Raw genomic sequence first — 25,636 nt, forward strand, 5'->3', positions numbered from 1 at the left:
TCAATGTACAGCCTGCGGTTAGAAAAAGAAAAACGACTTCCCTTCACGCTAGCTTATGGGTAAGGGCTTGAAAATAGGAAGTACTATAGGTTTACCTTCTTTACATCTGAGAACACAGTGGCAGTTTTAATTTTAGTTCATCTTTTTGATAGAATGGATTTATAATCTAATTGGAGGCCCAATGCATAACATTTGTGCATAGATAGGGCTCCTGGCGGCTTCCGGCCACCGGCCTGGGCCTCCCCTTGTTCTGCGCTGCCTTTTTGTGGTCCGCGCACGTCACAGAAAGTGGTTGAGCTCCCAGTCGGGTTCCTGGTTGATTGAGCTCCAGCCCCGAGGGGACAATTTGCCTTGTATTAGATAGGATAGATAGAGCAGCTGAATTAATCTGAAAAGTAATCATATTATCTTAAATCTTAGAACACAGATACTCTCGTGAATAGGGGATTAAGTTTTTCTTAAAGTTTCCTTTTCAAGGCCTGTGCAAAGCAATTGAAGTGGTGACTCAGCTGTGAATCCAGCAAACAGAACCGACAAGCATAGCCAGGCCAACCCACCAGGAGTTAAAACATCATCTCATCAACATCATCTCATCGCCTGGGGGTCCATAGCTGACATCAGTGGACCCCCAGGCCTGCATGTAGCTGCATTCCTTACCCTAGTCCCTTTCCCTTTAACCAGTGCACAATTATAGGCAACCTTTTGGGCCACATCCTGGACTTCTGTTTGTTTGTGGGTGCTCACTAGCAACCCCACCTGGCAGCCTTCTCAATAAATACCTAATATAATTCAATCCTGACTTCCTTATTGAACACAGCGACAAGCAGCCTGAACCCAACCGGGGAAAGGGGGTGTCTCAGGGTTTCCTGCTAACACTCTGTGGTTATTTGAGGTCTCTTGGGTATGCAGGTCTTCCCTGAGTTAGTCAGGTTAGCATGTGACCCTTTTTCACCCACACATCTCCCTTTTGATAATAAATCAACCCAAAGGATGAATTGATGATCAAACTTTGGTTGGATAATGGAGTCCCATGGTGCTAGGAAGGCTCATTCCCAGGAAGTCTCAGTGCTAGCATGTCTTGCTGAACAGAGTGGACCACTGGAGATGGGACAAGACCATAGCCTTAGATGGCATTCAAAGATGAATTACTATTATTCAAAATAAAAGGCAGGTAAATGAGAAGCAGTCATATCCTATATGTCTCTTTAAAAAAGTATTCTGAGTACTTGTAACTCTGAATTCCCTCTCCCAGGAGGTCATGGTTCAATTCCAGTCAGGACATATGCCCGGGATTGTGGGATCGATCCCGGTGTGGGGAGTGAGTGAGAAAGTTGATCAGTGATTCTCATCATTGATGTTTCTATCTCTCTCTTCCTCTCCCTTCCTCTCTGAAATCAATAAAAACATATTAAAAAACAAACAAACCATATCCTTGAGGGAGGATTAAAATATATTTATATATTAGCTAATTTTACTAGGGCTTACTAGAAGGTAGTCCTTGTGCTATTTTAATATGGATTATCTCATTTAATACTTACAATCATCTGGACTAAGAACTATGAATATTTCCATTCCCCAGATGAGAAAACTGAGGCATGGAACATTAAAGTCACCTTGCCCAAGGCCAAATTTTCCAGTCCATTGGGATTGGTGGAGGTTCTGCAATTATGGGAACAAGACCTGGGGTGCTTCGGACTCCTCTGCTCTCCTTCTGTCTGTCCTGCTTTTTACATTTCAGAACTTGTGAAACTGGGCTAGGTCAGCTCTAGACATCTGGGTAAATACCCAAACTCGATGCAACCTGCAAAACCCCCTTCTCTCTATTCTTTGTAGTCACTCTAGAATGGCTCTTTAGAGTTACAACCTGCTTTCATACCCATTGATAGTTTTGCTCCCACAATAACCCATGACATAGGCATGGGAAGGCAGTTTTATTCTAAGTTTACACGTGAAGAAATTATGAACCATAGGAGTGAGATGACTTGCAGTAGCAGATCATTCATTAAAACTACTCTGTGTCCTACCCAGTTTTGGCTTAGTGTAGGGGTGTCGAACTCAATCAGAGAAGGGGCCAAAATCTAAAATCCAGCCTAAATCGCGGGCCGAATGGTTTACTGAACAGTCATAAACTGACAATGTTAACCAGAAATGTGAATTTAAAATGAGTGGAACAATCTTTTCCTTAACAGTGCTGTTAACCAACTCACATGCTATCAAGGATTTGGCCCTCGGGCCTTGTGTTTGACACATGTGGCTTAGTGGATAGAGGGTCTCAGGTTCAATTCCAGTCAGGGGCACGTGCCTGAGTTGTGGGCTTGATCCCAGTAGGGGGCATGCAGGAGGCAGTTAATCACTGATTCTCTCTCATCAGTGATGTTTCTATCTCTCTCTCCTCTCCCTTCCTCTCTGAAATCCATAATTACACACACACACACACACACACACAATGGATGACACAAGTCGTGTTTGTGACAAATGAAAAGCAGCAGGTTCTGGTCCTGGGCTCTCCACCACTGTATTTGAGGTAGGTCTTTGGGTGTTTGGGTCAGTGTGTTGGGTATAGTCACATCACGCCCTGTTTTGGGCACAGAAAAAGGGTAACCTTCTTCCAGAGTCCCTTTTCCCAAAGACATGCAGCATGATTGGTGAGACTGGGAGAGAGAAGATGTGAGAGAAGGGCATAGAAACTAGTAGGTACACTAGAGATGTGAGGAATAATAATAGAAGAATGAAAAGTTTTATTTGCCTATGAGTTATTGCTTAGCCAATAACTCATAGGCAAATAACGAAACAGAAAATGACCATATGTGTGAATAGGCAAGATGGCTAAGCAGTTCTGGGCCTTTCCAGGGACATTTCTTTTTTCTTTAAAAAACAAACAAACGTATACATAAACACCCACAAACAGAAACAGAAATGATGAGAGAGAATCATTTATAGCTTTTCTCCTGCACGCTCCACCCTGGGGTCGGGCCTGCAACTTTTGAACCATAGGAGTGAGATGACTTGCAGTAGCAGATCCCACATTAAAACTACTCTGTGCCCTAACCCAGTTTTGTGCCCTGACTGAGAATAGAGCCATTGTTACAGAAAACCGAAGAAGAACAAAGCAATACTTAGATGAAGTTACATTTATTATGCGCGGGTCCAGAGGAAAATGTATCTCAAATTCTGGGCCCCCACAGGCAGTAACTCTCCCTATTTATATGATTTTACCTTCTTTGTCTCCTAAATATGGAGTGTTTCCAGCCCCTTTGCAAGTTTTTTTTTTAAAGTTATTTATTTATTTATTTATTTATTTATAATATATTTTATTGATTTTTCACAGAGTGGAAGGGAGAGGGATAGAGAGTTAGAAACGTCGATGAGAGAGAATCATCGATCAGCTACCTCTTGCACACCCCCTACTGGGGATGCGCCTGCAACCAAGGTACATGCCCTTGACCGGAATCAAACCCGGGACCTTTCAGTCCCCAGGCCGACGCTCTATCCACTGAGCCAAACCGGTCCCGGCTCCCTAATATATTTTAAGCAAAATTTGACAAAATTCTTAGACACCTCCAGGAGAATGTTGTACATCTTATTTCAACTTATTCTGAAATACTTATATTACTATAAAAAAAAAAAAAGTCCCTGGGCCCACCTGCTGTGTCTCAGTGGTTGAGCGCTGAGCAATGAACCAGGAGATTATGGTGAAGCATCCATCTTATATGAAAACTGCTCTTTGAAATTTTAACCCTGCTGATTGGCTTCTGTGAATTCTTGCTTGCTAAGACTACTCCCACTTCAGCAAGGCTATTGAACTTTCCCTAGACAAGTGCTGGTGCAGGCTAGGCCTCTGGTTGAGGTCTCAAGGCCCAGCACATATGGGCTCTTTAAGAACTTGCAAAGGGTGCCGAAACCGGTTTGGCTCAGTGGTAGAGCATCGGACTGAAAGGTCCCGGGTTCGATTCTGGTCAAGGGCATGTACCTTGGTTGCGGGCGCATCCCCAGTAGGGGGTGTGCAAGAGGCAGCTGATAGATGATTCTCTCTCATCGATGTTTCTAACTCTCTATCCCTCTCTCTTCTTCTCTGTGAAAAATCAATAAAATATCAATATGTTATAAATAAATAAATAAATAAATAATAAAAATATATTAGGGAGAAAGGCTTCAAAATGTTCTCATACTTTGCTAGCTTTAAATGTAAAGTTCTCTATTTCATATACTTTAATGTCATTCTTGGTGAATTTATGAAGAAAAATTTAAATGATGATTGAGTGCAAAAATAACATAAGAAAAAGGCCTGCTGTGCTTGCTGTATGCCCACTTCCACAGAACATACCTCAATTATAGTTGCTTTGAAAAAAGAAATAACTATTGAACAAGCTATTTTTAAAACCAGGTAAGTTGTACCAATACTACTATGTTTTAAAGCAGGGGTGGGGAACCTTTTTTCTACCAAGGACTATTTGGATATTTATAACATCATTTTCAGGCCATATAAAATGATTAACTTAAAAATTAGCCTGCTGTATTTGGTCAAACATTTAATTAACTCACCCCTAAGGCCTGGGCAGGGCCAGACAAAATGCTTTTGTGGGCCTTATATGGCCTGAGGGCCAGACAGTCCCCACCCCTGCTTTAAATGCAACAAGCATTTCTCACTTTGAGATGACACAGATTTTCTCCCTGAAATATACCATGTTTCCCCGAAAATAAGACATCCTCTGAAAATAAGACCTACTTACAGGTTTCCTTCTGAGTGAAATATAAGGCATCGCTCGGAAAATAAGGCCCCACCCAGGCTAAACATGAGAGATTTGGTCCACTGATTCTGAAAGATATGGAGTCACAAGAAATTCACCAGGAAATTCAGGAATTGGATTGTTATGATGATGTTCCAGAAGATGATGACATGATTGTCATTGAATAAATGAGTAAATTCTTGATACTGTAGGATTCACAGTTTGTCTGCTTTGTGTTGACAACCACCATACTACTGTACCCTATACAGATAATACATTTCCTTGATTTTCATTTAACAATAAATGTGTACCGTGTTCTTCTTCATGGAAAAATAAGACATCCCCTGAAAATAAGACCTAGCACATCTTTGGGAGCAAAAATGAATATAAGACACTGTCTTATTTTCGGGGAAACAGGGTACAAGCATTCTATTCTTTTAAAATTATTATTGTTTAAAGTATTACATGTGTCTCCTTTTTCCACAATTGACACCCCCCCCACCACCACTCCCACCCTCAAGAACAAGCCCCTACTGTCCCAGTGTTCCTGTCCACTGGTTATGCTAATATGCAGGCATACAAGTCCTTTGGTTGATCTCTAACCACCCCCTCCCCTGCCTTCTCTCTGAGGTTGGACGGTCTGTTCAGTGTTAGATTGTCTGTGGATCTATTTTTGTTCATCAAATTATGTTGATCATTATATGGATGAGATCATGTGGTATTAATCTTTCTCCAACTGGCTTATTTAGCTTAACATAATGCTCTCCAGGTCCATCCATGCTGTTGCAAATGCTAAGGGTTCTTTCTTTTTTATAGCAGCATAGTATTCCACTGTGTAGATGTACCACAGTTTTCTAGCACTTAGGCTGTTTCCAAATCTTAGCTATTGTAAATTGTGCTCCTGTTAACATAGAGGTGCATATATCCTTTCTGATTGGTGTTTCTAGTTTCTTGGGATAAAGTCCTAGAAGTGGGATCACTGGGTCAAATGGGAGTTCCATTTTTAACTTTTTGAGTAAACTCCATACTGTTCTCCATAGTGGCTGCACCAGTCTGCATTCCCACCAGCAGAGCACGAGGGTTCCTTTTTTTTCCACATCCTCTGCAGCACTCGTCGTTTGTTGATTTGTTGATGACAGCCATTCTGACAGATGTGAAATGGTACCGCATTGTTGTTTTGATTTGCATATCTCGGATCATTGTAGTGGCCTGTGAAGAACAGAGTATAAGGGACCAAGGTGGAAGCAAGAGGACTAGATAACTTTTGTAATCGTGCTGGCAAGTGATGGTAGTGGTGAAGGTTGGTAAAGGTGAAAAACGTGGTTGGGTTCTAGGCATTTTCCAAGGAAGAGACAACAGAATTTGTGGATGAATGGATATGGTATATGAGAAAGTGGAGTCAAAGATAATTATAATTTTCTGGAATGAAAAACTTAATGACTACAGCAAGAATTTACTGCAATGAAGAAGACAGGTGGAGAAAGTAGAGGGCAGGGAAGCAAGAGCCTGATTTGGCACATGTGAAGATTTAGATTTTGCATTTTATCCTCAGAGATATGGGAAATGAACGGCAAGCAAAGAAATAACTGGATCTGATTTATGTATTAGAGGTATTGTTCTAGCCCTAGCTGTTTGTTGAATATTCAAGTGGAGATGATGATGATAGGTGGTTGGATATACAAGACTAGAATTTAAGAAAGAGATCACAGTTAGAAATAAAACTGAGTATTTTAAATCAAGAGATTGAATGAAATCAATTGAAATATAGGGATTAAAAAATGAGTAAGTTTAAGAACCAAACCCAGAAATTTTTCAACGTTTACAGATGGGAGAGATTCCCAACGTTGAGCATAGGAGTGTGAGAAGCCGTGGGTAGGAGAGAACCAAGAGAGAAAGGATGGTTTCTCAAGAAAAAAATAAATAATTAACAAATGCTGCTGATACATTTTATTTTTCAAAGGCAATTTGTTTTTGCATAGGCTTCTTTTGTGGATGTTGTTTCTCTTTCTAAATGCCTTGGTGGGGTAGCCTGAGGGTTTTTTATTGATCTCATTCAGTCAGGCCTTTTCCTGTCTTAAGACAGCTTCTCTCAATATTTTACCAAAAGACTTGGCTTAATCATTTCTAGGACAAGGAAAACCATTCCAGGAAACACAAAAGTGAAATTGTTTGAATTAAAATGAAACATATTCTCCAATCTACCACTGAGCCCATTTTTACAAAAGATCTCTTTTCCAACTTTATTCTGTTTGCTAAGAATCTCAGTAATCAAAATCACATGTCAAACCCTAGCCGTTTTGATTCAGTGGATAGAGCGTTGGCCTTTGGACTAAAAGGAGCTGAATTCCATTACAGTCAAGGGCACATGCCCAGGTTGCAGACTCGATCCCTAGTAGGAGGTGTGCAGAAGGCAGCCAATCAATGATTCCCTCTCATCATTGATGTTTCTATTTCTTTCTCCCTCTCCCTTCTTCTCTGAAATCAATAAAAAAATATATTTTTAAAAAATCACATTTCAAAACTACTATTTCTACCATTGCCACATTTGTACAAGTATGATTTACAAATGGATGGTACCTCATAATGGAAAAATCACTGGATTTGAAGGTAGAAAAATATCAGTTGTTTGCTGGAGTCCTTGCTCGTTCTTTTATTGGTTCTTGCAATTTATCTGCAGATTTTTAAAAATTGATGGATTTGATCTTAAAATGATAATTTGACTCTCATTTTCCAATCTGTTTATTTACTTATTCACTTATTTATTTATTTAGTCTCATTTTTTTGGTCAAGACACCAGTTAATTAATGAATAATAGTAGTGGCTCGAGAAACCTTGTCTTATTCCTGACTTTGACGGTATTGTTTCCAAAGATTCAGCATTTAAGTATGATGTTTTCTGTAGCTTCCTACAAATTCTTAAAATTATGAGTGATTATTGAATTTTATCAACATTTTATTATATCTTCTGACATGATCATATGTCATTTTTGCCTTAGTCAGTGTGATGGATTTCACTTTGATAAATTTTTATGATGAGGGCCTATTTTCACAATCCTGAGATAACTGATAATCAGTCATGACATGTTTTTAATACATGAATGGATTTTATTTGTTAATGTTTCAACTTTATTCTTAAGTAATACTAGTCTATAGTGTTCCCTGTTTTAAAAAACATTTATTTGGTTTTTGTCTATTTATTTATTTATTTATTTATTTATTTATTTACTAACTAGAGGCCTGGTGCATGAAAATTGTGCAAGAGGGCGGGATGGCAAGGCCTTCACCCTCTCCAATCCAGGACCCTCAGGGGTTGTCCAATTGCCAGTTTAGGCCAGATCCCCAGAATTGGGACTAACCCTGCAGTCAGACATTCCTCCCACAATCTGGGACCTCTGGCTCCTAACCACTCACCTGCCTACCTGCCTCATTGCACCTAATTAATTCTGCTTGCAAGTCTGATCACCTCCTTACTGGTTTCCTGCTAGCCTAGTCACCACTTAACTGCCCTCCTGCCAGCCTGGCCGCTCCCTAACTACTCCCCTGCTGGGCTGGCTGCCCCATAACTGCTCCTCTGTCAGCTGATACCCCTAATGGCCTCTGCCTCGGCCCCTGCCACCATGGCTTTGTCCGGAAGGATGTCTGAAAGGATGTTCAGAAGACATCTGGTTAAAGTAGCATATTGCCCTTTATTAGTATAGATTATTTTGTTGTTGTTGTTGTTAGTCCTCACCCATTGATTTTCAGAGAGTGGAAGATACAGAGAGAAGCACCAATGTGAAAGAGATACATCAGTTGGTTGCCTTCCACATGTACCCGACCAGGGCCGGGAGTTGAACCTGAAACTGAGGTAGACTTTAAGACAAAGTGATAATGAGGGGCATTTCATAATGATAAAGGGATCAATTTATTTGGAAGGCATAACAATAAAAAATGTGCATTACTAGTAATAACAGATCTTCAAAATACAAAAGGCAAAACATTTCTTTGAGATCAATGTTCAGAAGTGTGATTGCTGGGTTATATGGTAAATACATGTTTAGTTTTTGAAGAAATTGACAAGCTTCTGACCCAGCAATTCCACTTCTGGGAATTTATCTGAAGAAATCAGAAACACAATTTTTTCTTAAAAAGAGTTTTTTGGTAATCAAGAATGCACATTCTGTAAAATGTATCCAACAGTGTCATGTACCTAAATGTTTTTTTTAAATATATTTTTATTGATTTTTTACAGAGAGGAAGGGAGAGGGATAGAAAGTCAGAAACATCGACGAGAGAGAAACATTGATCAACCGCCTCTTGCACACCCCCTACTGGGGATGTGCCCGCAACCAGAGTACATGCCCTTGACCGGAATAGAACCTGGGTCCCTTGAGTCTGCAGGCCGATGCTCTATCAACTGAACCAAACCGGTTTTGGCAGAAACACGAATTTCAAAGAATATAGACACCCGTATGTTCACAGGGTGGTGAGTGGGGGGGAGGGGGTGTGGAGTAGAGGGTGGGTAGAAGGACAAAGATTACATGGGAGAGTAGGAACTACAGGCATGGGGAAATTGCAGTGGTTACAGGTTACGGGAAATGTGTGTACCTATAGGAATAGATTGTTTCAGTCAGGAGGTTGTAAATTCTTCCATAATGATGAGAAGTTCTTGGTTCATGGAAGGCATTCCAGTGTTAGCCTTCTATGTCCTGGGGCGTACAGCTCTCAGCCAGGTTAGCATGTGCCTTCTCTAATCAGAATAGAACCATCACAGTTAACAGAGCTCGATTAATATTTCTTATAACTATAACCCATTATTCTATTTCTACCCCTAACAATCTTAGTATTTACTATACTGTTATTACAGAACTACAGTCCCTAGGCCTGGCCTAGCCAGCCCTGTCCCCCAATGCCACCACCCCCAGTTCTCCAATCTTCATCAGGTAATCGGAGCCTGCTGGCTGGGGGGAGGAGCCAAGAGGTCTGCCATTCTGCCTGCTTGTAGGCCCCGCCCCCTCTGTGTGGTGGGGTGGGGGCTTTGGCCTGGCACCACCTGTGTCCCCCACCACCCACCCCCGGTTCCCTGATCACACTGGGCAATCAGAGCCTGACAGCCATTGCGCCTCATAGTGACTGGAGGGGTCGTTCTGGTTATTCCGCTACTTGGGTCAATTGGCATATTACCCTTTCATTATATAGGATGTACCCTTTCTACTTTTAAAAAAAAAAAAAAAAGTTTCCTGTCAAACAGTATGCCATGTTAAGCCAGCAGCAGCAGCCTCATACATTGTTTTTACTGCCTGTTTTGACTGCATTGTTTTAAATATATATGTTTTATTTATTTATTTATTTATTTATTTATTTATTTATTTTACAGAAAGGGAGAGGGATAGTTAGAAACATCCATGATAAACATTGATCAGCTGCCTCCTGCATGCCCCCTTCTGGGGACATGCCAGCAACCAAGGTACATGCCGTTGAGGAATCAAACCTGTGACCCTTCAGTTCGCAGGCTGACGCTCTATCCACTGAGCCAAACCAGTTAGGGCAGACTGCAATATTTTTTCTTGTGTTTGATTGGATTTAGGTCTACCACTTCTGTTTCCTTCTTTTAAAAAATTCTCTTTAGCTCTAGCTGGTTTGCTCAGTGAGTAGAGCATGAGCCTTCGGACTGAAGGTTCTCAGGTTCAATTCCTGCCCCTGGTCAGGGTACAGTGAGAGGCAACCAATCGATGTGTCTCTCTCACATAGATGATTAAAAAAAAAAAAATCAGCTGAGACCGGTTTGGCTCAATGGATAGAGCGTCGGCTTGAGGACTGAAGGGTCCCAGGTTCGATTCCGGGTAAGGGCATGTACCTCGGTTGCGGGCACATCCCCAGTAGGGGGTGTGCAAGAGGCAGCTGATGGATGACTCTCTCTCATCGATGTTTCTAACTCTCTATCTCTCTCCCTTCCCCTCTGTACAAAATCAATAAAATATAAAATAAAATAAAAACTATGGAAAAAAAACCCTCTGGTAAATATTAACACACACACACACACACACACACACACACACACAAAATCACTGTAATGTCTCTGTTGACCTTTTGTTCCTATGTGCTTTCTTTTCTTTGTGGTTTCTCTTGATGTCCCACTTCAATATTCTTTTTTATGAAGTACTGATTGGAGCCTCTTATCTATTGGGCTGTCTGCCTAATTCTTAATGATGAGTACAACTTCTTTATATATTATGAATACAAGATTCTTGTGGAATAATGTATTACAAATATCTTCGCCCACTCTTTGTAAGATGGGACTTCCGCCGAAGCCGGTTTGGCTCAGTGGTAGAGCGTCGGTCTGTGGACTGAAAGGTCCCGGGTTCGATTCGGGCAAGGGCATGTGCCTTGGTTGCGGGCACATCCCTGGTAGGGGCTGTGCAGGAGGCAGCTGGTTGATGTTCCTCTCTCATCGACGTTTCTAGCTCTCTATCTCCTTTCCTCTCTGTAAAAAAATCAATTAAAAAAAAAAAAAAAAGATGGGACTTTCATCACCCTGTGTTTCAATTTCTTTTCCGCTTTTGTACTAGTCACTAAAAGCAGACGTGGCTCACTCTCATTTGTCCCTCCCACACACTGTAGACCCCAGTGGAGAAGAAACCTGAGACCTGCAGGAGGGAAGCTGCTCATCTGAATCACTGCCATCCAGAGAGCAGTATGCCGGTTTCCCCAGCAAACCTCATCCTCATCCTTCTCCTCTGCCAGCTCATGGGTGAGTCCAACAGATCCTCCTGTTCTCCTGGCTGCCTTCCCCATTAGGAGGCGTAGCTCTAGGTCCTGGGATCGCTCTGGGGTTGTGACTCAACTCAGGAGGCTCTGCTCCCTTATCTAATATCGCCTTTTACATCCGATGGTCTCTGAAAAGAGACTGAAGAGAGAGGAGAAGGAAGGACTCCGGGGACCGACTCCCCTTCCGAGTGTCCAGGGAAGGAAGGGCTAGAAGAAGTGGTGTCGGGGATCAGGAGGACCTGTGTTCTAAGCACAATTCCTGCCACAGAGTAGATGAAGACTGTCATCTTCCCGGGACCTTAGCCCTCCCTCCCTTAGAGGACAATCTTTAAAACAAAATAATATCATACAGGTGTGTGTTTGTTTTTTCATAAATATATATTTATCCCTGGCCTATGTTGCTAAGTGGTTAGAGTATTAGTCAGCAAAGGGTCACAGGTTCGATTCCCAGTCAAGAGCGCACGCACACTTGGGTTACAGTTTCAGTTCCTGATCCCTGGCCCTGCTTGGGGCCCATGGTGTTGGTAACCAATTAATATGTTTCTCTGTTCTCTCTCTCTCTCTCTCTCTCTCTCTTTCTCTCTCTCTCCCCATCCTTCCCTCCCACTCGCTCTAAAAGTCAATGGAAAAAAATATCCTTAGGTGAGGATTGTAATATATATATATTTAAGGTATTTTCTTTAACTACATTTATAAGATACTTATATATTTTATGTTTAGAAATACATTTTTAAATGATATGTAAAACAATTATATTGGTGAAGGGGAACATTTTAATTTTCTCTCTTCACCCTAGGCCTTTACCACCCTATTTTCTGTTTCCATTGGTAATACTTATCTATATATGCTAATTAGACCGAGTCAACCGGACATCTTTCGGATTCCGACTTTCTTCTGGACAAAGCCACAGTGGCAGGGACTAAGGCAGAGGTGGTTAAGGCAGTCAGGCCAGCAGGTGAGCAGTTAGGGGGCTGTCAGGCTCGCAGGGGGCAGTTAGTGGGAGGCCAGGCCGGCAGAAACAGGGGGGCAGTTAGGGGCGGCCAGGCTGGTAGGGGAGCAGACAAATGACTAGGGGCCTCAAAGTTTCTCTCTCATTGATGTTTTTAACTATCTCTCTCCCTTCCTCTCTGTAAAAAAATCAATAAAATATATTTAAAAAAAGAAAGAATACCCTTCAAGATTTCATTTAATACTGCTTTTGTCATGACCAACTCCTTTCGCTTTTTCTTGTCTGTGAAGCTCTTTATCTGAACTTCAATTCTAAATGATAGATTTGCTGGGTAAAGTAATCTTGATTATAGGTTCTTGCTTTTCATCATTTTGAATATTTCTTGGCACTCCTTTCTGGCCTGCAAAGTTTCTGTTGAGAAATCAGCTGACAGTCATATGGGCACTCCCTGTAGGAAACTGCTTTTCTTTTGCTGCTTTTGAGGTTCTCTCTTTGTCTTTAACCATTGTCATTTTAATTTTGATGTATCTTGGTATGGACCTCTTTGAGTTTATCTTGTTTGGGACTCTCCATGCTTCTTGGACTTGTAAGTCTATTTCTTTCAGTCTCAATGAGCTTTCTTCTTTATTTCTTTAGGAGTAGGACTTCCATTCAGCCAGATTTCAGGCAGTTCTGAATGATGGTTGTTCTGTATTTTAGTTGTAATTTTGATGTGGTTGTGGGAGGCAGCATTTGCCTAGGCCACCATCTTGGTTCTCTAATTTTATCTCTTAAACAAAGCGTTTTTGTTTGTTTTGTTAGTTCTCATCTGAGAAATTTGTTGTTGTTGTTGTTGGGTTGTTGTTTGTTTTTAAGAGAGAGAGAGTGGAAGGGAGGGGTGTGGAGAGAGAGAGAGAAAAAAAAATCAGTGTGAGATCTATTGGTTGCTTCTTGCACTTGTGAACCAGGTACACGTGCCCTTGGGGGGAAATCAAACCCTTAACTCTTCAGTGCACAGGCCTACACTTTAACCACTGAGCACACCGGTCAGGGCTTAACCCAAACAGTTTAATCAGTCCCTGTGTCGAAAACAAACTCATATTGGTCCTACAAAACAAACTCAGTTTGGCTTAGAGGATAGAGCAACAGCCTGCAGACCAAAGGGTCCCAAGTTCGATTCTGGTCAACGGCATACACCTTGGTTACAGGCTTTCCCCTGGCTCTGGCCCTGGCCAGGGCTCATGTAGGAGGCAGCCAATTGATGTGCTTCTCTCACATCAATGTTTCTCTCTCTCATTCATTCTCTCTTTCACTATCCCCCCACCCCCACCCCCCCCCCCCCCCCCCCAAAAAAAAATAAAAAAGGAAAAATATCCTGGGGTAAAGATTAACCAAAAAAAAGGGGGGGGGGCGGGAGAAATAAAAATAAAAATAATTCATATTGTAGGTATTTTAAGGCCATGAAGGACTGGAAACTTCCTCCACCTGTCACAGTCCTCCTGTCCGAACATTTTACTTACCCTCAGGGATCTCAGAACAGATCAGGAGTGTAAGTTAAGAGTATACCTCCGGTCATCAGACTCTGTGGGCACCTCCAGCAGATGTCTCTCTGAAGATCTGACAGAGCTGATTTGTTTACACGTGCCCCAGGCCTCCGTGAAGTGATCTGCCCAAGACCACACAACCAGCACTCCCAGTCCTTCCTTCCCCACCACCTGGCCCCACCAACTGTTCAGCATGAGCAGACACGCTCCCTTCTTGAGTTCATTAGAAGTTTATTTAGGAAGCCCCTGGTTCTAAGCAGTTGATCCTAAAATAGGTTCTCACCGCCCTAACTGGTTTGGCTCAGTGAATAGAGTGTGGGCATGCAGACTGAAAGATCCCAGGTTCAATTCCGGTCAAGGGCATGTACCTTGGTTGCAGGCACATCCCCAATAGGAGGTGTGCAAGAGGCAGCTGATCAATGATTCTCTCTCATTCATGTTTCTAACTCTCTATCCCTCTCTGTTCCTCTCTGTAAAAAATCGTTAAAAAATATATATATTTTTTTAAAATAAAAAATAAGCCAAAGCTGGTCTGTGAACTGAAAGGTCCCAGGTTCCATTCCGATTAAGGGCATGCACATTGGTTGCGGGCACATCCCTGGTGGGGGGTGTGCAGGAGGCAGCTGGTCGATGTTTCTCTCTCATCGACATTTCTAGCTCTCTATCTCTCTCCCTTCCTCTCTGTAAAAAAATTAATAAAAAATATTTTTTAAAAAATAAATAAATAATTAAAAAAAATTCTCACCTTATAAACTTTTTCCCTGAACAGAAATGGTGATTCAAGTGAAACTTAGAAAAGGGGGAAGAGGGGGAGTAAATGGCAGGTTCTCACCTAAAACCTGAGCTGTGGGCAGACTTGGGGGAGCAGGTTAGGGGGTGGAAGTGATAACCCGGTTGTTCTCTTTCTCCTATGAAAGTTGAGAACACGAAACTCGAAGTGGTGAGCGGTGAGGCAGTAGTGAGACAGAACACAGACCCCTGAGACAGAGGAATTAACTAACTTCTCATCCCACTTCTCTCATTTTCAAATCTGGGGGCTTGGGAACGTCACTTAGCATCTTGGAGCCTCAGTGTCCTCAACTATAACGTGCAGCTTCACCTCTATCTCATGGAAATGCTTTGAGGATCAAGAAAGATAATGCCCATTACACTAGTGTTTGTTGCTGGAGTTATTATTATGAAGGAACCAGAAGGAAACCCAAGCTCTCCTGACTTCCGGTTAACTCAGAGCTCTAAAGCGTTCACAGCATTCCACGTGCCTGGGACAAGAAGCCAGCTCCAACCCTCCTGGGTGATCTGGAACCCAGTGCCTATAGACTTTGGCTAATTCACAGCAAAAGGCTCTGTCCAATAGCCACCCTGAAGAATCATGTGTGGTAGCCCACTGCGTGTTCTCAACCCTAGCAGGGTTACCTAAGATCATCAGAAAACACAGATATTAACATTACGATTCGTAACAGCAGAAAAATAAAGTTATGAAGTAGCAACAAAAATAGTTTTATGGTTGGGGGTCACCACAACATGAGGAACTGAATTAAAGGGCCGCGGCATTAGAAAGGTTGAGAACCACTGGCCTAGAGTCAGCTGATCCCACAGTCATGATAAGTCCCCTCACTGTATTTTTCCCAAGCACTGGTTATACTCTCCTTTTTATAACATGTACTTAGGTATCAGATGGTAATCTCCCAACCCCGTAGCTGGCTTGCCCCCCAGTTATATCCTCAGCTCCTAAACAGTGCCTGGCATAAATATGGAACCAAAAAAAATCTTGTTAAAGAGAGGAGTGACTGAATGAGAAAAGCGTGACCTACCTGGCCATGGTAAACTCTATAGGGTCACACTGGCAGGCAGAGAAGCCATCATAGCAGTCGCGTTTGGGACAGCTGAGAAGTCTTTTATTTCTACATCACTTTTCACAGTAAATTGGGAAGGGGACACAAAACTTGTTGGGACTCACCCCCTTATTCTCTAAAGTCACGTTTAGGGACTAGCATGGGGCTACTTTCTTCTCTCATGACCCCTCTTCCCTCCTGAAGATACAATTAAGATAGAACAATATACTCTATCTAGACTCGTGTTGGCAATTTGTAATGTCATCCTCCAGTTTCATTTGAACTATGAATGTGGAGACATCTCTCTTTCTCTCTCTCTCTCTCTCTCTCTCTCTCTCTCTCTCTCTATATATATATATATATATATATATATATGGCCTTCTAAATATATATAAATTGCCTTCTAAAAGGCATTTACCCAGGGAAAGGGGCCAGTTCTTCTGAAAATAAATTTAGATTATATATATATATATATATATATATATATATATATATATATAGCCAGTGTCTGTGAGTGATGACCAGGATGACCAAATGACTGGTCACCATCCCCCACAGCCCACAGGCTCTGATCGCAGCAAGGTGGGTGGAAGACAGGCGGAGCAGCGAGTGTGGTGGGGTGGCGGGCCGATGGGGGGCTGCAAACAGCAGTGGGCTACCACACGCGATTGTACCCAGGCCTTTAGTTTTCTTATATCACCACATAATTTACACCTTTTGACATTTACCCTGAAAATACAGCTTGTGTGGTGTGCTAAAGCAGGAAAGCCACATGCAGTTTTGTCACCTCCCTAAAACCTCAGGAGGAGAAAGAGTTACTCACTGTAGAAATTACACCGACTTGAGGACAAGTGATACTCAACCTTCATTTGACTGTAAACTGTTAATTCCTTCGTCTCTGTTGTTGGAGTGAAAGTAGAAATGCATTAACTGATCCATTAATAATTAAAAATAAAATTGATTTCAGCTGTAACATTTACTCTGAGGTGATCAGAGAACAACTGAAAAACCATCCTACCTTAGTATTAAGGAGGCAGTGAGAGCGGTTGTTTGAAAAATCAGATTTCTTAACAAGATGATTTGATAAAGGCCCGAGGGACTCAAAGAATATATTCACTGACCGATAAATTATAGGGAGAATAATGTGAGTGTTTTGTGCATGTGTGTGTAGTTTTGTGCTTTTCAAAAATACTCCACATTGCATTTACTTATTTATTTTTAACTTATCTTTATTATTGAAAGTATTACAATAATATCCCCCCCCTCCATTGACACCCTTCCCCCACACCCACATCCTTCCCCGCCCGTCTCTCCCCCTCCCCCTGCTCCTCACCCCAGGAGAATAATGTTTGAAAACAGGAATTGCCTCCTAAAAGGGATTTATCCAGGGAGAGGAACCAGTTCTTTTGAAATTAAATTTAGCAAAAATGTTGGTCAAGATCCCAGACCTATAATCAAGGGACTAGGTCAACATTTGGTAGCATCAGATTCTCTCTTTCTCTCTCCCCGCACCCCCTCCCCAATTGATTTTTAGAGAGAATTGATAGTAGAGAGAGAAGGGAAAAGAGAAAAACATTAATGTGAGAGAGACACATCAATCAGCTGCCTCCCGTACATGCCTTGACCCAGGCAGGGATTCTGCAACCCAGGTATGTACCCTTGACCAGCAATCGAACCTGAGACCCCTTAGTCTGAGAGCCAGCACTGTAACCATTGAGCTAAACCAGCCAGGGACATCAGGTTCTCTCGCTCTGAAGTACTGGGAGAGCAGCTGATGCTTAAGGGGAGGTCACCAAAGGACATAAAAGGGAAAGTATCCACTCTGTCATAAAAGGGAAAGGGAACTAGGCCTCAGATTTTTAAGCTATCACTCTCATAAGGCACTTACAGCTTACCTCCCACTGTTCTGATCGGTGCTCGAAACCTCTGAGCCAGGTCAGGAAGGCTCTCCTTCCGCACCTGCACTGAGTGCACCTAGTTCGGCTCCCCCAGGAGCAGTGGGCGGAGACGTGGGCTGTAACCTCCCAGTTCTCCTCCTCAAGGATGGAGCTGGGTCTTGTGCTCTGCCTCAGCCAGAGGCCGCTGGGAGGGGGGTGGTTGGCTGAGCCACTCCTTTCAGGGGGAGCTCTGGCCTCAATGCCTTCGTGGGAACGAGGTTTCAAAAGGTTTCCCAGGTGGGTTGGAGGGAAAGGCTTTCTGGGGATCTTTCTAGAGCCCAAAGGGGCCGAGTAATTGGTGGAAAGAGCAGGGACTCGCGTTTATTTTATGGTTCTCTGTGTCTGCAGGACCCGCAGCCTCTGGAGCCCAGGAGGAGCTGGTTGGTGGCATTGGTGGGTTTGTGATTTTCCCTCTGACACACTCACAAGATCGGATCGACAGCATTATCTGGTTCTTTGAACGTACTACTCTTGTCACCATACAGCCAGCAACGACAAACAAATCAGACACTGTCATAGTGACTAACCGTCATAACCAGGAAAGGGTAGCCTTCTCACGCGGGAACTACTCCCTGAAGCTCAGCAAACTGAGCAAGAATGACTCGGGTGCCTACGTAGTTGAAATACACAGCTCGTCCCTCCAGAAGCCCATCACCCAGAAGTATGGGCTGCGGGTCTATGGTGAGTACAGTGACCGCCAGGTAATGTGGTAAACTCCCTGGTACTGGAGATGTTTCAGCAAAGGCAGGATAAACACTTGGCAAGAATGTGGAAGATGGAACTCCTGCATGGTTGAAGTAGACGTAGCTGACTTCTGAAACCCCCTTCTCCTCAGAGGTCCTGTAAGAGGCGGTGTGGTGCAGCAGGTGGGTGACATGGGAGGTGCAATCACACAGGCCAAATGCCGGCTTCTCCATTTACTAGTTGCACGGTCTTAGCCAAATTACTTAATTGCTCTGAAACTTAGTTTCCGTAATTGTAATGGGGAGGAAAGTGATACCTGTGTATCGGGTATAAACATCAATCACACTTCTTTTTCCTCAGATTCCAATCAATTGAGAAATAGACACAAGAATAGAAAAAGATAAAAATAGCTTTAGTTTGCTTTGTCTAGGTGGCTCAACTGGTTGGGTATTTTCGCTCACACTGGATTCCTAGTCAGGACTCATACCTAGATTGTGTACTGGAGGCAACTGATTGATGTCTATCTCTATCTCTATCTCTATCTCTATCTCTATCTCTATCTCTATCTCTCTCTCTCTCTCTCTCTCTATCTCTATCTCTATCTCTCTCTATCTCTCTATCTATATATCTATCTATCTCTCTATCTCTTTTTCTTCTCTTCCTCTCTCTCTAAAAATTAATAAAAACATATCCTTGGGTGAGGATTATAAATAAATAAATAAATAAATAAATAAATAAGCATTATTTTTCTTTTAAAGCAATCTAGGATAAATATTTCCCCCCAAGTCTAGACCTTGGAGCCCATTCAAGAAAGATGAATTTACAAAACAATTATTCAACCACTAGCTATAAGAATAGCTGCCTCACTCACTGAGATGCAATATCACAGACACCAGGAGATGGCCCTCCAGGTTTACTTGTAGGAGGTAGGCCATTCACCTTGATCCAGGTGTGTCTTCCATATATACACGGCTAAAGGGAACAGAAGAATGCATTCTGCAGGCACGCTAGCTAGGGGAAGGGCAAACCACATTTGGCAGCAGTCTTCACAGTTCAACCCACAAGTACAGAAATGCAGATGATAGAAGTCAGACTCTCACTATCTCAGTAATGAGCCAACTGCTCATCCTCTGAGAGAGAGGATTGAGCACCGAGTAGGGAGGGGCCCCAGAAGTGTCATTCATCCAGAAGAATTCAGGGAAAGTCTCTTCAAGGAAGCCTAATGACAAAGAAATGGAGAGCCTCTAAAAAAGATAAAATTAGCCTAAACCAGTTTGGCTCAGTGGATAGAGCATCGGCCTGTGGACTAAAAGGTCCCGGGTTCGATTCCGGTCAAGGGCATGTACCTTGGTTGTGGGCACATCCCCAGTAGGGGGTGTGCAAGAGGCAGCTGATCAATGGTTCTCTCTCATCTATGTTTCTAGCTCTCTATCCCTCTCTCTTCCTCTCTGTAAAAAATCAATAAAATATATATATATATTTAAAAAGATAAAATTAGCTTACATCTAAAATACATTTAACACAATGCTTGCTATGTGGCTGTGCTTGATAACCAGCAGCTGCATTCTTGATGACTTGAGGCCTGGTGCACGAAATTAGCATATCTTGTTTTTATTATTATAGATCTTACTATTATTGTTGTTGCTGCTGGATAGCTGTGGACAAGCAGACCTAAATAGTTCTCTTTTCCAGATAAGAATGAGAATTCTGCTCTAAATCACCACTTAGCTGCTCTACTCTGCAGCACCTCGGAGAGGTTCCGGTCCAGAGCTTATAGAATAATTTCGAAAAAGAGTGCTATGGGCATAGTTTCCACCGTTGGTTGTCCATTTCTCTTTTATAGAGCACCTATCAAAGCCCAGAATCACCTCGGGTCTGCAGAACAATAAAAACGGCACATGTGTGGCCAATCTGACATGCTTCCTGGAATGGGGAGGAGAGGATGTGACTTATAGCTGGAATTCCCTGGGGATGACCTCCAACGAGTCCCATAATGGTTCCATCCTCCCCATAACCTGGAGGCAGGAGGAAGAGGACATGGCCTTCATCTGCATGGCCAGGAACCCCATTAGCAGCAACTCTTCAAACCCCATCTTTGCCCGGAAGCTCTGTGAAGGTGACTGTCTCTCCCCTTTCTCTAGAAGCCTAACGTCCCAGGATTTCTGCCTTTGTTAGCTCCTGGTCCCCGTGGGAATGGACCCTGTGTAAAAACTGGAGGCCCCTGGGAAGTCACCAGACTGGGAGGAAAGTAGCAGTTGCTCTAAAAGTTGGGTCATTTTCCTTAGCTCACTCTGATTCCTTCCCTGGGCCTCCTCCCGTTCTCTCTTTACAGGTGTTGCTGGTGACCTAGGTTCCACCATGGCCCTGAGGATTACCTTACTGCTCATTGTCCTTGTATCATTGTTAATTCTTTTGACTATATGGAGACTAAAAGTAAAAGGTAGAGCATGTACCATTTTTGTCTTCACCCTCATTCATGTACTTACTCCCTCATTAATTCAACAAACTGGTGGTAGGCCTAAGGGTACAGAAATGAAGAGGTCTTACTCTCTGCCTCAAGGAGAACAACATCAGCCTGCATCCCTTAGTTCTGGCTTCTCTCCTAAGGCCAAGGTCCTTCCAGTTCTCTTTCCAGTGCCTACCCCTTTCGGAGCCTGGGAAGTAATGAGGATAACCAGAAAATCCTGAGATTTTCCTGGGGTTAGCCCTTAAAGTCCCATGTCCTGGAATAACCCTTTAGTTACAGGGAAACCAGTATAATTGGTCACTCTAAGTGGGTTGTCAGATGGGTGGTGAGCCAATGGGGGTAGTGAATGGAAGGAGGGGCCAACTCTGATTCTCTTTCAACTTGGTTGTAGAAAAGTCCAATAAAGAGAAGAGAACGGACACTCATCTGGAAATTCTTAACTGCTATCCCCCTTCTGGAGAGACCTCAGAGTATTATACAATCTCCAACCCAAATGTGAGTCGATTCCTATATTTTTTTTGGGGGGGGGGGCTTATCTTCCTCTCTGAGGCCCCTTTTGTTCTACTTGAGATTTTCCCATGGATTTGGACAATCTGGGAGATGAAGATGTACAATCCTTGAAATACAATGCACCATTTCTTCCCCGAGTCTTTGTGGATTCTTTCTTATGCAGACGCTGGTGACCTCTGGGTCACCTGGTTCTGATCCAGCCAGTAATGCTCACACTGTGATCTGTGGAATACCCCTTCTCTCCACAGTTCACAATAGCTACTCAACAGCTCCTCAGCAGGCCTGCTTCCTTTTGCATAGGACACCAGGTAGAGTAGTGTGGTTTTGACCCTACGTTTGTGTTGTGATGCCAGTAGACTGGACGTAGAGATGCCTTTTTCTCAAGAAGCCACCAGAAAAGGATTCAGAAGGCCCCTGGTGGCTCTGGACCACACTCAAGACTTCCCAAGTGCGGGTCACCAAACTACAGTAAATGAACACAAGGTTTAATCCAAAGGAAACTCGCTGAAAAGAGTATAACGTTTTGTAAAAGCTAAATAGACAGAGGCAATCTGGAGACGTGACCTAGAGAACTTTGCAAGTCCCTTCTCCCCACTCCCACCCTCACCCCCTAGATCAATCACTGCAGTCCAGGCTGGACTGGCTCCTCCGTGGTCACGGAGGGCTTTCCCCCAGAGGCCCATGTAATAAAATGAACACCAGAGCCTCCGGATGCCAGTTTCATCCAGCCTCCTCTCTTACCTACAACTTTTCCAAGAGGAGACCCTATATGCTAGTGTCCCGAGAGCTCTTTTCTTCCTCTGGGGAGACTGCTCTGTGCTGCACTGAGCCTGGCTTCTGTCAAAATTGATCACTTTCTGGTGCATCCACCCCGCTGGAGACACATTCCCAGGAGACCACAGGACTGGATGTTTTGAATGTTCAGGAATAAACTTCAATGATTCAGGAGACTTTTCACCAGCCTAGAGGGAGCTTTGGTTATTGCCGTTATTGTTTTTGTTTTATTTAAAAAATATATATTTTATTGATTTTTTTACAAAGAGAAAGAGAGAGGGACGGAGAGTTAGAAACATCGATGAGAGAGAAATCCACAACTGGAGATGTGCCTGCAACCAATGTACATGCCCTTGACCGGAATCGAACCTCGGACCCTTCAGTCCACAGGCCACCGTTCTATCCACTGAGCCAAACCGGTTTCAGCTATTGCCGTTATTGTTTTGTTTTGTTCTGTGTCCCATCAGTCATCTTTACTGACTCGTTCCAAAGGCCCTTTTGACTGATGACAAGGTTTATTTGCAACAATTAACAATATTACTCAAATTATCCTTTAATCGCTTTGGAGGCTCATAGCTCATGAGACTTATATAGCGCATATATATATATATATATATATATATATATATATATATATTATTGAGAGGAAGGAAGAAGGAGAGAGAGAGAGAGAGAAACATCAGTGATGAGAGAGAATCACCTATCAGCTGCCTCCCGCTGGGAATAGAGCCCGAAACCCGGACATGTGCCCTTGACCAGAATCTAACCCAGGACCCTTTAGTCCGTAGGCTAACACTATCCACTGAGCCAAACTGGCTAGTGCTATATCTTATATATTTTAAGTTCATTTAAACACAACACAGTTTTAAAATAATCTGATTATTTTGTAAACAAGTTATTAATAATTGTAATTAAAATCATCAACAAGAGTACTTCCCACTACCCATTCCTGTTCCAGAACCCTCTGTCCCTCCTGCTTTCTCTTCCCTTCTCTGCTTTCTTTCCTTTGCATTCTCAGCATCTCTTTGGCCTTGTTTATGTGACCCAAGGATGGATGATGACTTTTTCTTCTTCTTCTTTTTTAACAGACAACTATTCCAGAGGAAAATTCGATAAATTCTCTTTATTCCACAGTGCAAATGCCCCCAAAGGTAAGAATCATTAAAGCCAATTTTCACCTTAGTTGTTCTATCAGTTTTGCTAGTTCAAGCTTAGCTTAAAATTTCTCGGGCCCCAGTGATTTCATATTTCCTGATCTGGAATGAGAAGCTCCCCAGGATGTCCCCATTCCCTTTGCTTACAGTTACATAGCATATAGAGACTAGAAGAGAATTGTGTTTTAGAATCAAATGGGGCTAATGTGGAACAAAATAGAGTAGGAGAGAGCTTCTAGATAAGAATGATAGAACATTCAGCAGGACCTTCACTAGGGACACAGAGAAGGTAAAAGGCCATGCAAGGCTGTGCCTGGGAGGAAACTCCAGCTTGCTTCTGAGCCACCAGTAAGTGGAAGCAGGGGAGATGTGCTTTGCCTTTCCGTATTCCACCTCTGATGCATCTGGTTTGCACACCCCGCTGAGTCTGACTGCGAAGGGAGTCAGCTTTAAAGTCTGTTCCTTCACAGATCATACTTGGCAGCAGCAGTGAGGCTTCTGTCTCCCCGTTGGACCAGATCAGAAAAGATGAGGGTGGGGAAAGCAGTTTACTTGGTGAAAGGAAAGGTTGGTTCTGGCGGATTATTGGAAGAAAAGTTCAGCTCCTTAAGCCAGTGATCAGCAAACTGTGACTCGCGAGCCACATGCGGCTCTTTGGCCCCTTGAGTTTTTAGGAAAGGCCAGCTTAGGAGTACCCTAATTAAGTTAATAACAATGTACCTACCAAAAAATTGGGCTCTCAAAAGAAATTTCAATCATTGTACTGTTGATATTTGGCTCTGTTGACTAATGAGTTTGCCAACCACTGCCTTAAGCATTCAGCAAGGTCAGAGTGATCACACAGGGGAAAGGCGAAGTTGGGAGGCTTGGGTTAACCTTGGCAGTAAAGAGTATCTGGGAAGGAGGGCTCACCTTGGGGGGTACAGAGGCCTGCCTACCTTCAGTGCTCTGCATGCTTGTGTTTGCCTGGCAGGTGGAGAAACCTCACTCACTGCCCACATCGCCAGACAAATCAACGCTATTTACCTATGAGAAAGTCATCTAAACAACACTGTGCCATCACAGTGAAGAAAACTGACATGACCAGAAAGAATGAGGAAGAACAAAGAACACTGAGTTCCTTCCTAGAAAACTATCCTTTTGACGCTATTGTAATCAGCTAATATCTATAATATAAAAGCATAATGTGTTAATTAGACCGCACAGCTGAACCACCTTCTGGACAAAGAACAACCTTCTGGCAGCAGGGCTGAGGCAGAGGCAGTTAGGGGCGATTGGGCATGCAGGCAAGCAGTTAAGGGTGATGAGGCAGGCAGGCAGGCAGTAAGGGGTGATGAGGCAGGCAGAGTGGTTAGGGACAGTCAGGCACAGTGGTTAGGGGTGATCAGGCAGGTTTGCAGGCGAGCAGTTAGGAGCCAGCGATCCCAGATTGCAAGAGGGTGCAGGCCAGGCTGAGGGACCCTTCCCCCAGCGCCCCCCCCCCATGCACGAATTTTGTGCACCGGGCCTCTAGTTGTTAATAACAGGAAAGGAGCAAAGGGGAGGCCAAATATTACAGGAATGTCATTTGGGCAGTTTCACCAGAATGCTAAAGCTTTGCCCTCTCCAGGGAGCCACGTGTCTTTTCCCGCAGATTGGACAGAGAGGAAAACAGACACATGCCCAGGACACTGAGGGTGACAAAAGGAAAGTGCTTGTTGTCAGTCACACCTCAGATTAGCCCACTGGCCAGAATAGGTGTGGCCACTGCATGGGCATGAAACTTGGGGATATTTATTCCCCTGAACAAAGGAATTCGCTCTCTTGGTTGCTCTTGAGTCCTGACGTGCGGGGCTCTCTCACTCCTGCTTCCTGCATTTGCCACAGCCATGGGGACCCTACACCCAATGGACTAATGGGCTGCCACTAGCCGAATGCTGAGCAGGACCCGGCTACAACATGGAACGGAAACCCTGGACCCCATTTCTGATATAGCTTCCCTGAAACTCCAGCTTCGCTTCCTCTAAGAAGGCAATGGGACCTGAGAAGTCTCCTCAAACCCGGAAGATATAATTATGTCTCCCTGGATATGTGACTGAATTTGTCAGCCAAACCCACTCAAGGAGCTCAGAAGTGTCTCTGCTGAAATACAAGCGCAGTGTCACACAGAGGAATGATGGCTTCACCGCAGGGCTTGGAGGTCAGGAGTAGTTCAAGGGTCTGGCTGTCAAGAGGCAAACATGTACGAAAAGCAGAAGCAGACAGAGCAGCCGGAAACAGACTCATTAACTCCTTAACTGCATGCCTGGCCCTGTGCTGAGCTTACACTGGTTCTGGCCAGTCATGCCCTCTGC

The 25,636-nt window shown here is 43.4% G+C and overlaps 1 protein-coding gene across 1 annotated transcript; it reads left to right on the forward strand.

The window, feature by feature from the left end:
• Positions 1-11,336: 11,336 nt before the first annotated feature.
• On the forward strand, positions 11,337-24,499 carry SLAMF7 (SLAM family member 7). Its single transcript, XM_045582990.1, has 7 exons — positions 11,337-11,456; positions 18,063-18,395; positions 20,242-20,514; positions 20,731-20,838; positions 21,260-21,360; positions 23,238-23,300; positions 24,277-24,499. Exons 1-7 carry the CDS (start codon positions 11,402-11,404, stop codon positions 24,346-24,348), a joined length of 1,005 nt encoding a protein of 334 aa, XP_045438946.1. The 5' UTR covers positions 11,337-11,401; the 3' UTR covers positions 24,349-24,499.
• Positions 24,500-25,636: the final 1,137 nt, after the last annotated feature.

Source organism: Pipistrellus kuhlii, unplaced genomic scaffold, assembly GCF_014108245.1.
Source record: "Pipistrellus kuhlii isolate mPipKuh1 unplaced genomic scaffold, mPipKuh1.p scaffold_m20_p_18, whole genome shotgun sequence".
Taxonomy (NCBI): Eukaryota; Metazoa; Chordata; class Mammalia; order Chiroptera; family Vespertilionidae; genus Pipistrellus; species Pipistrellus kuhlii.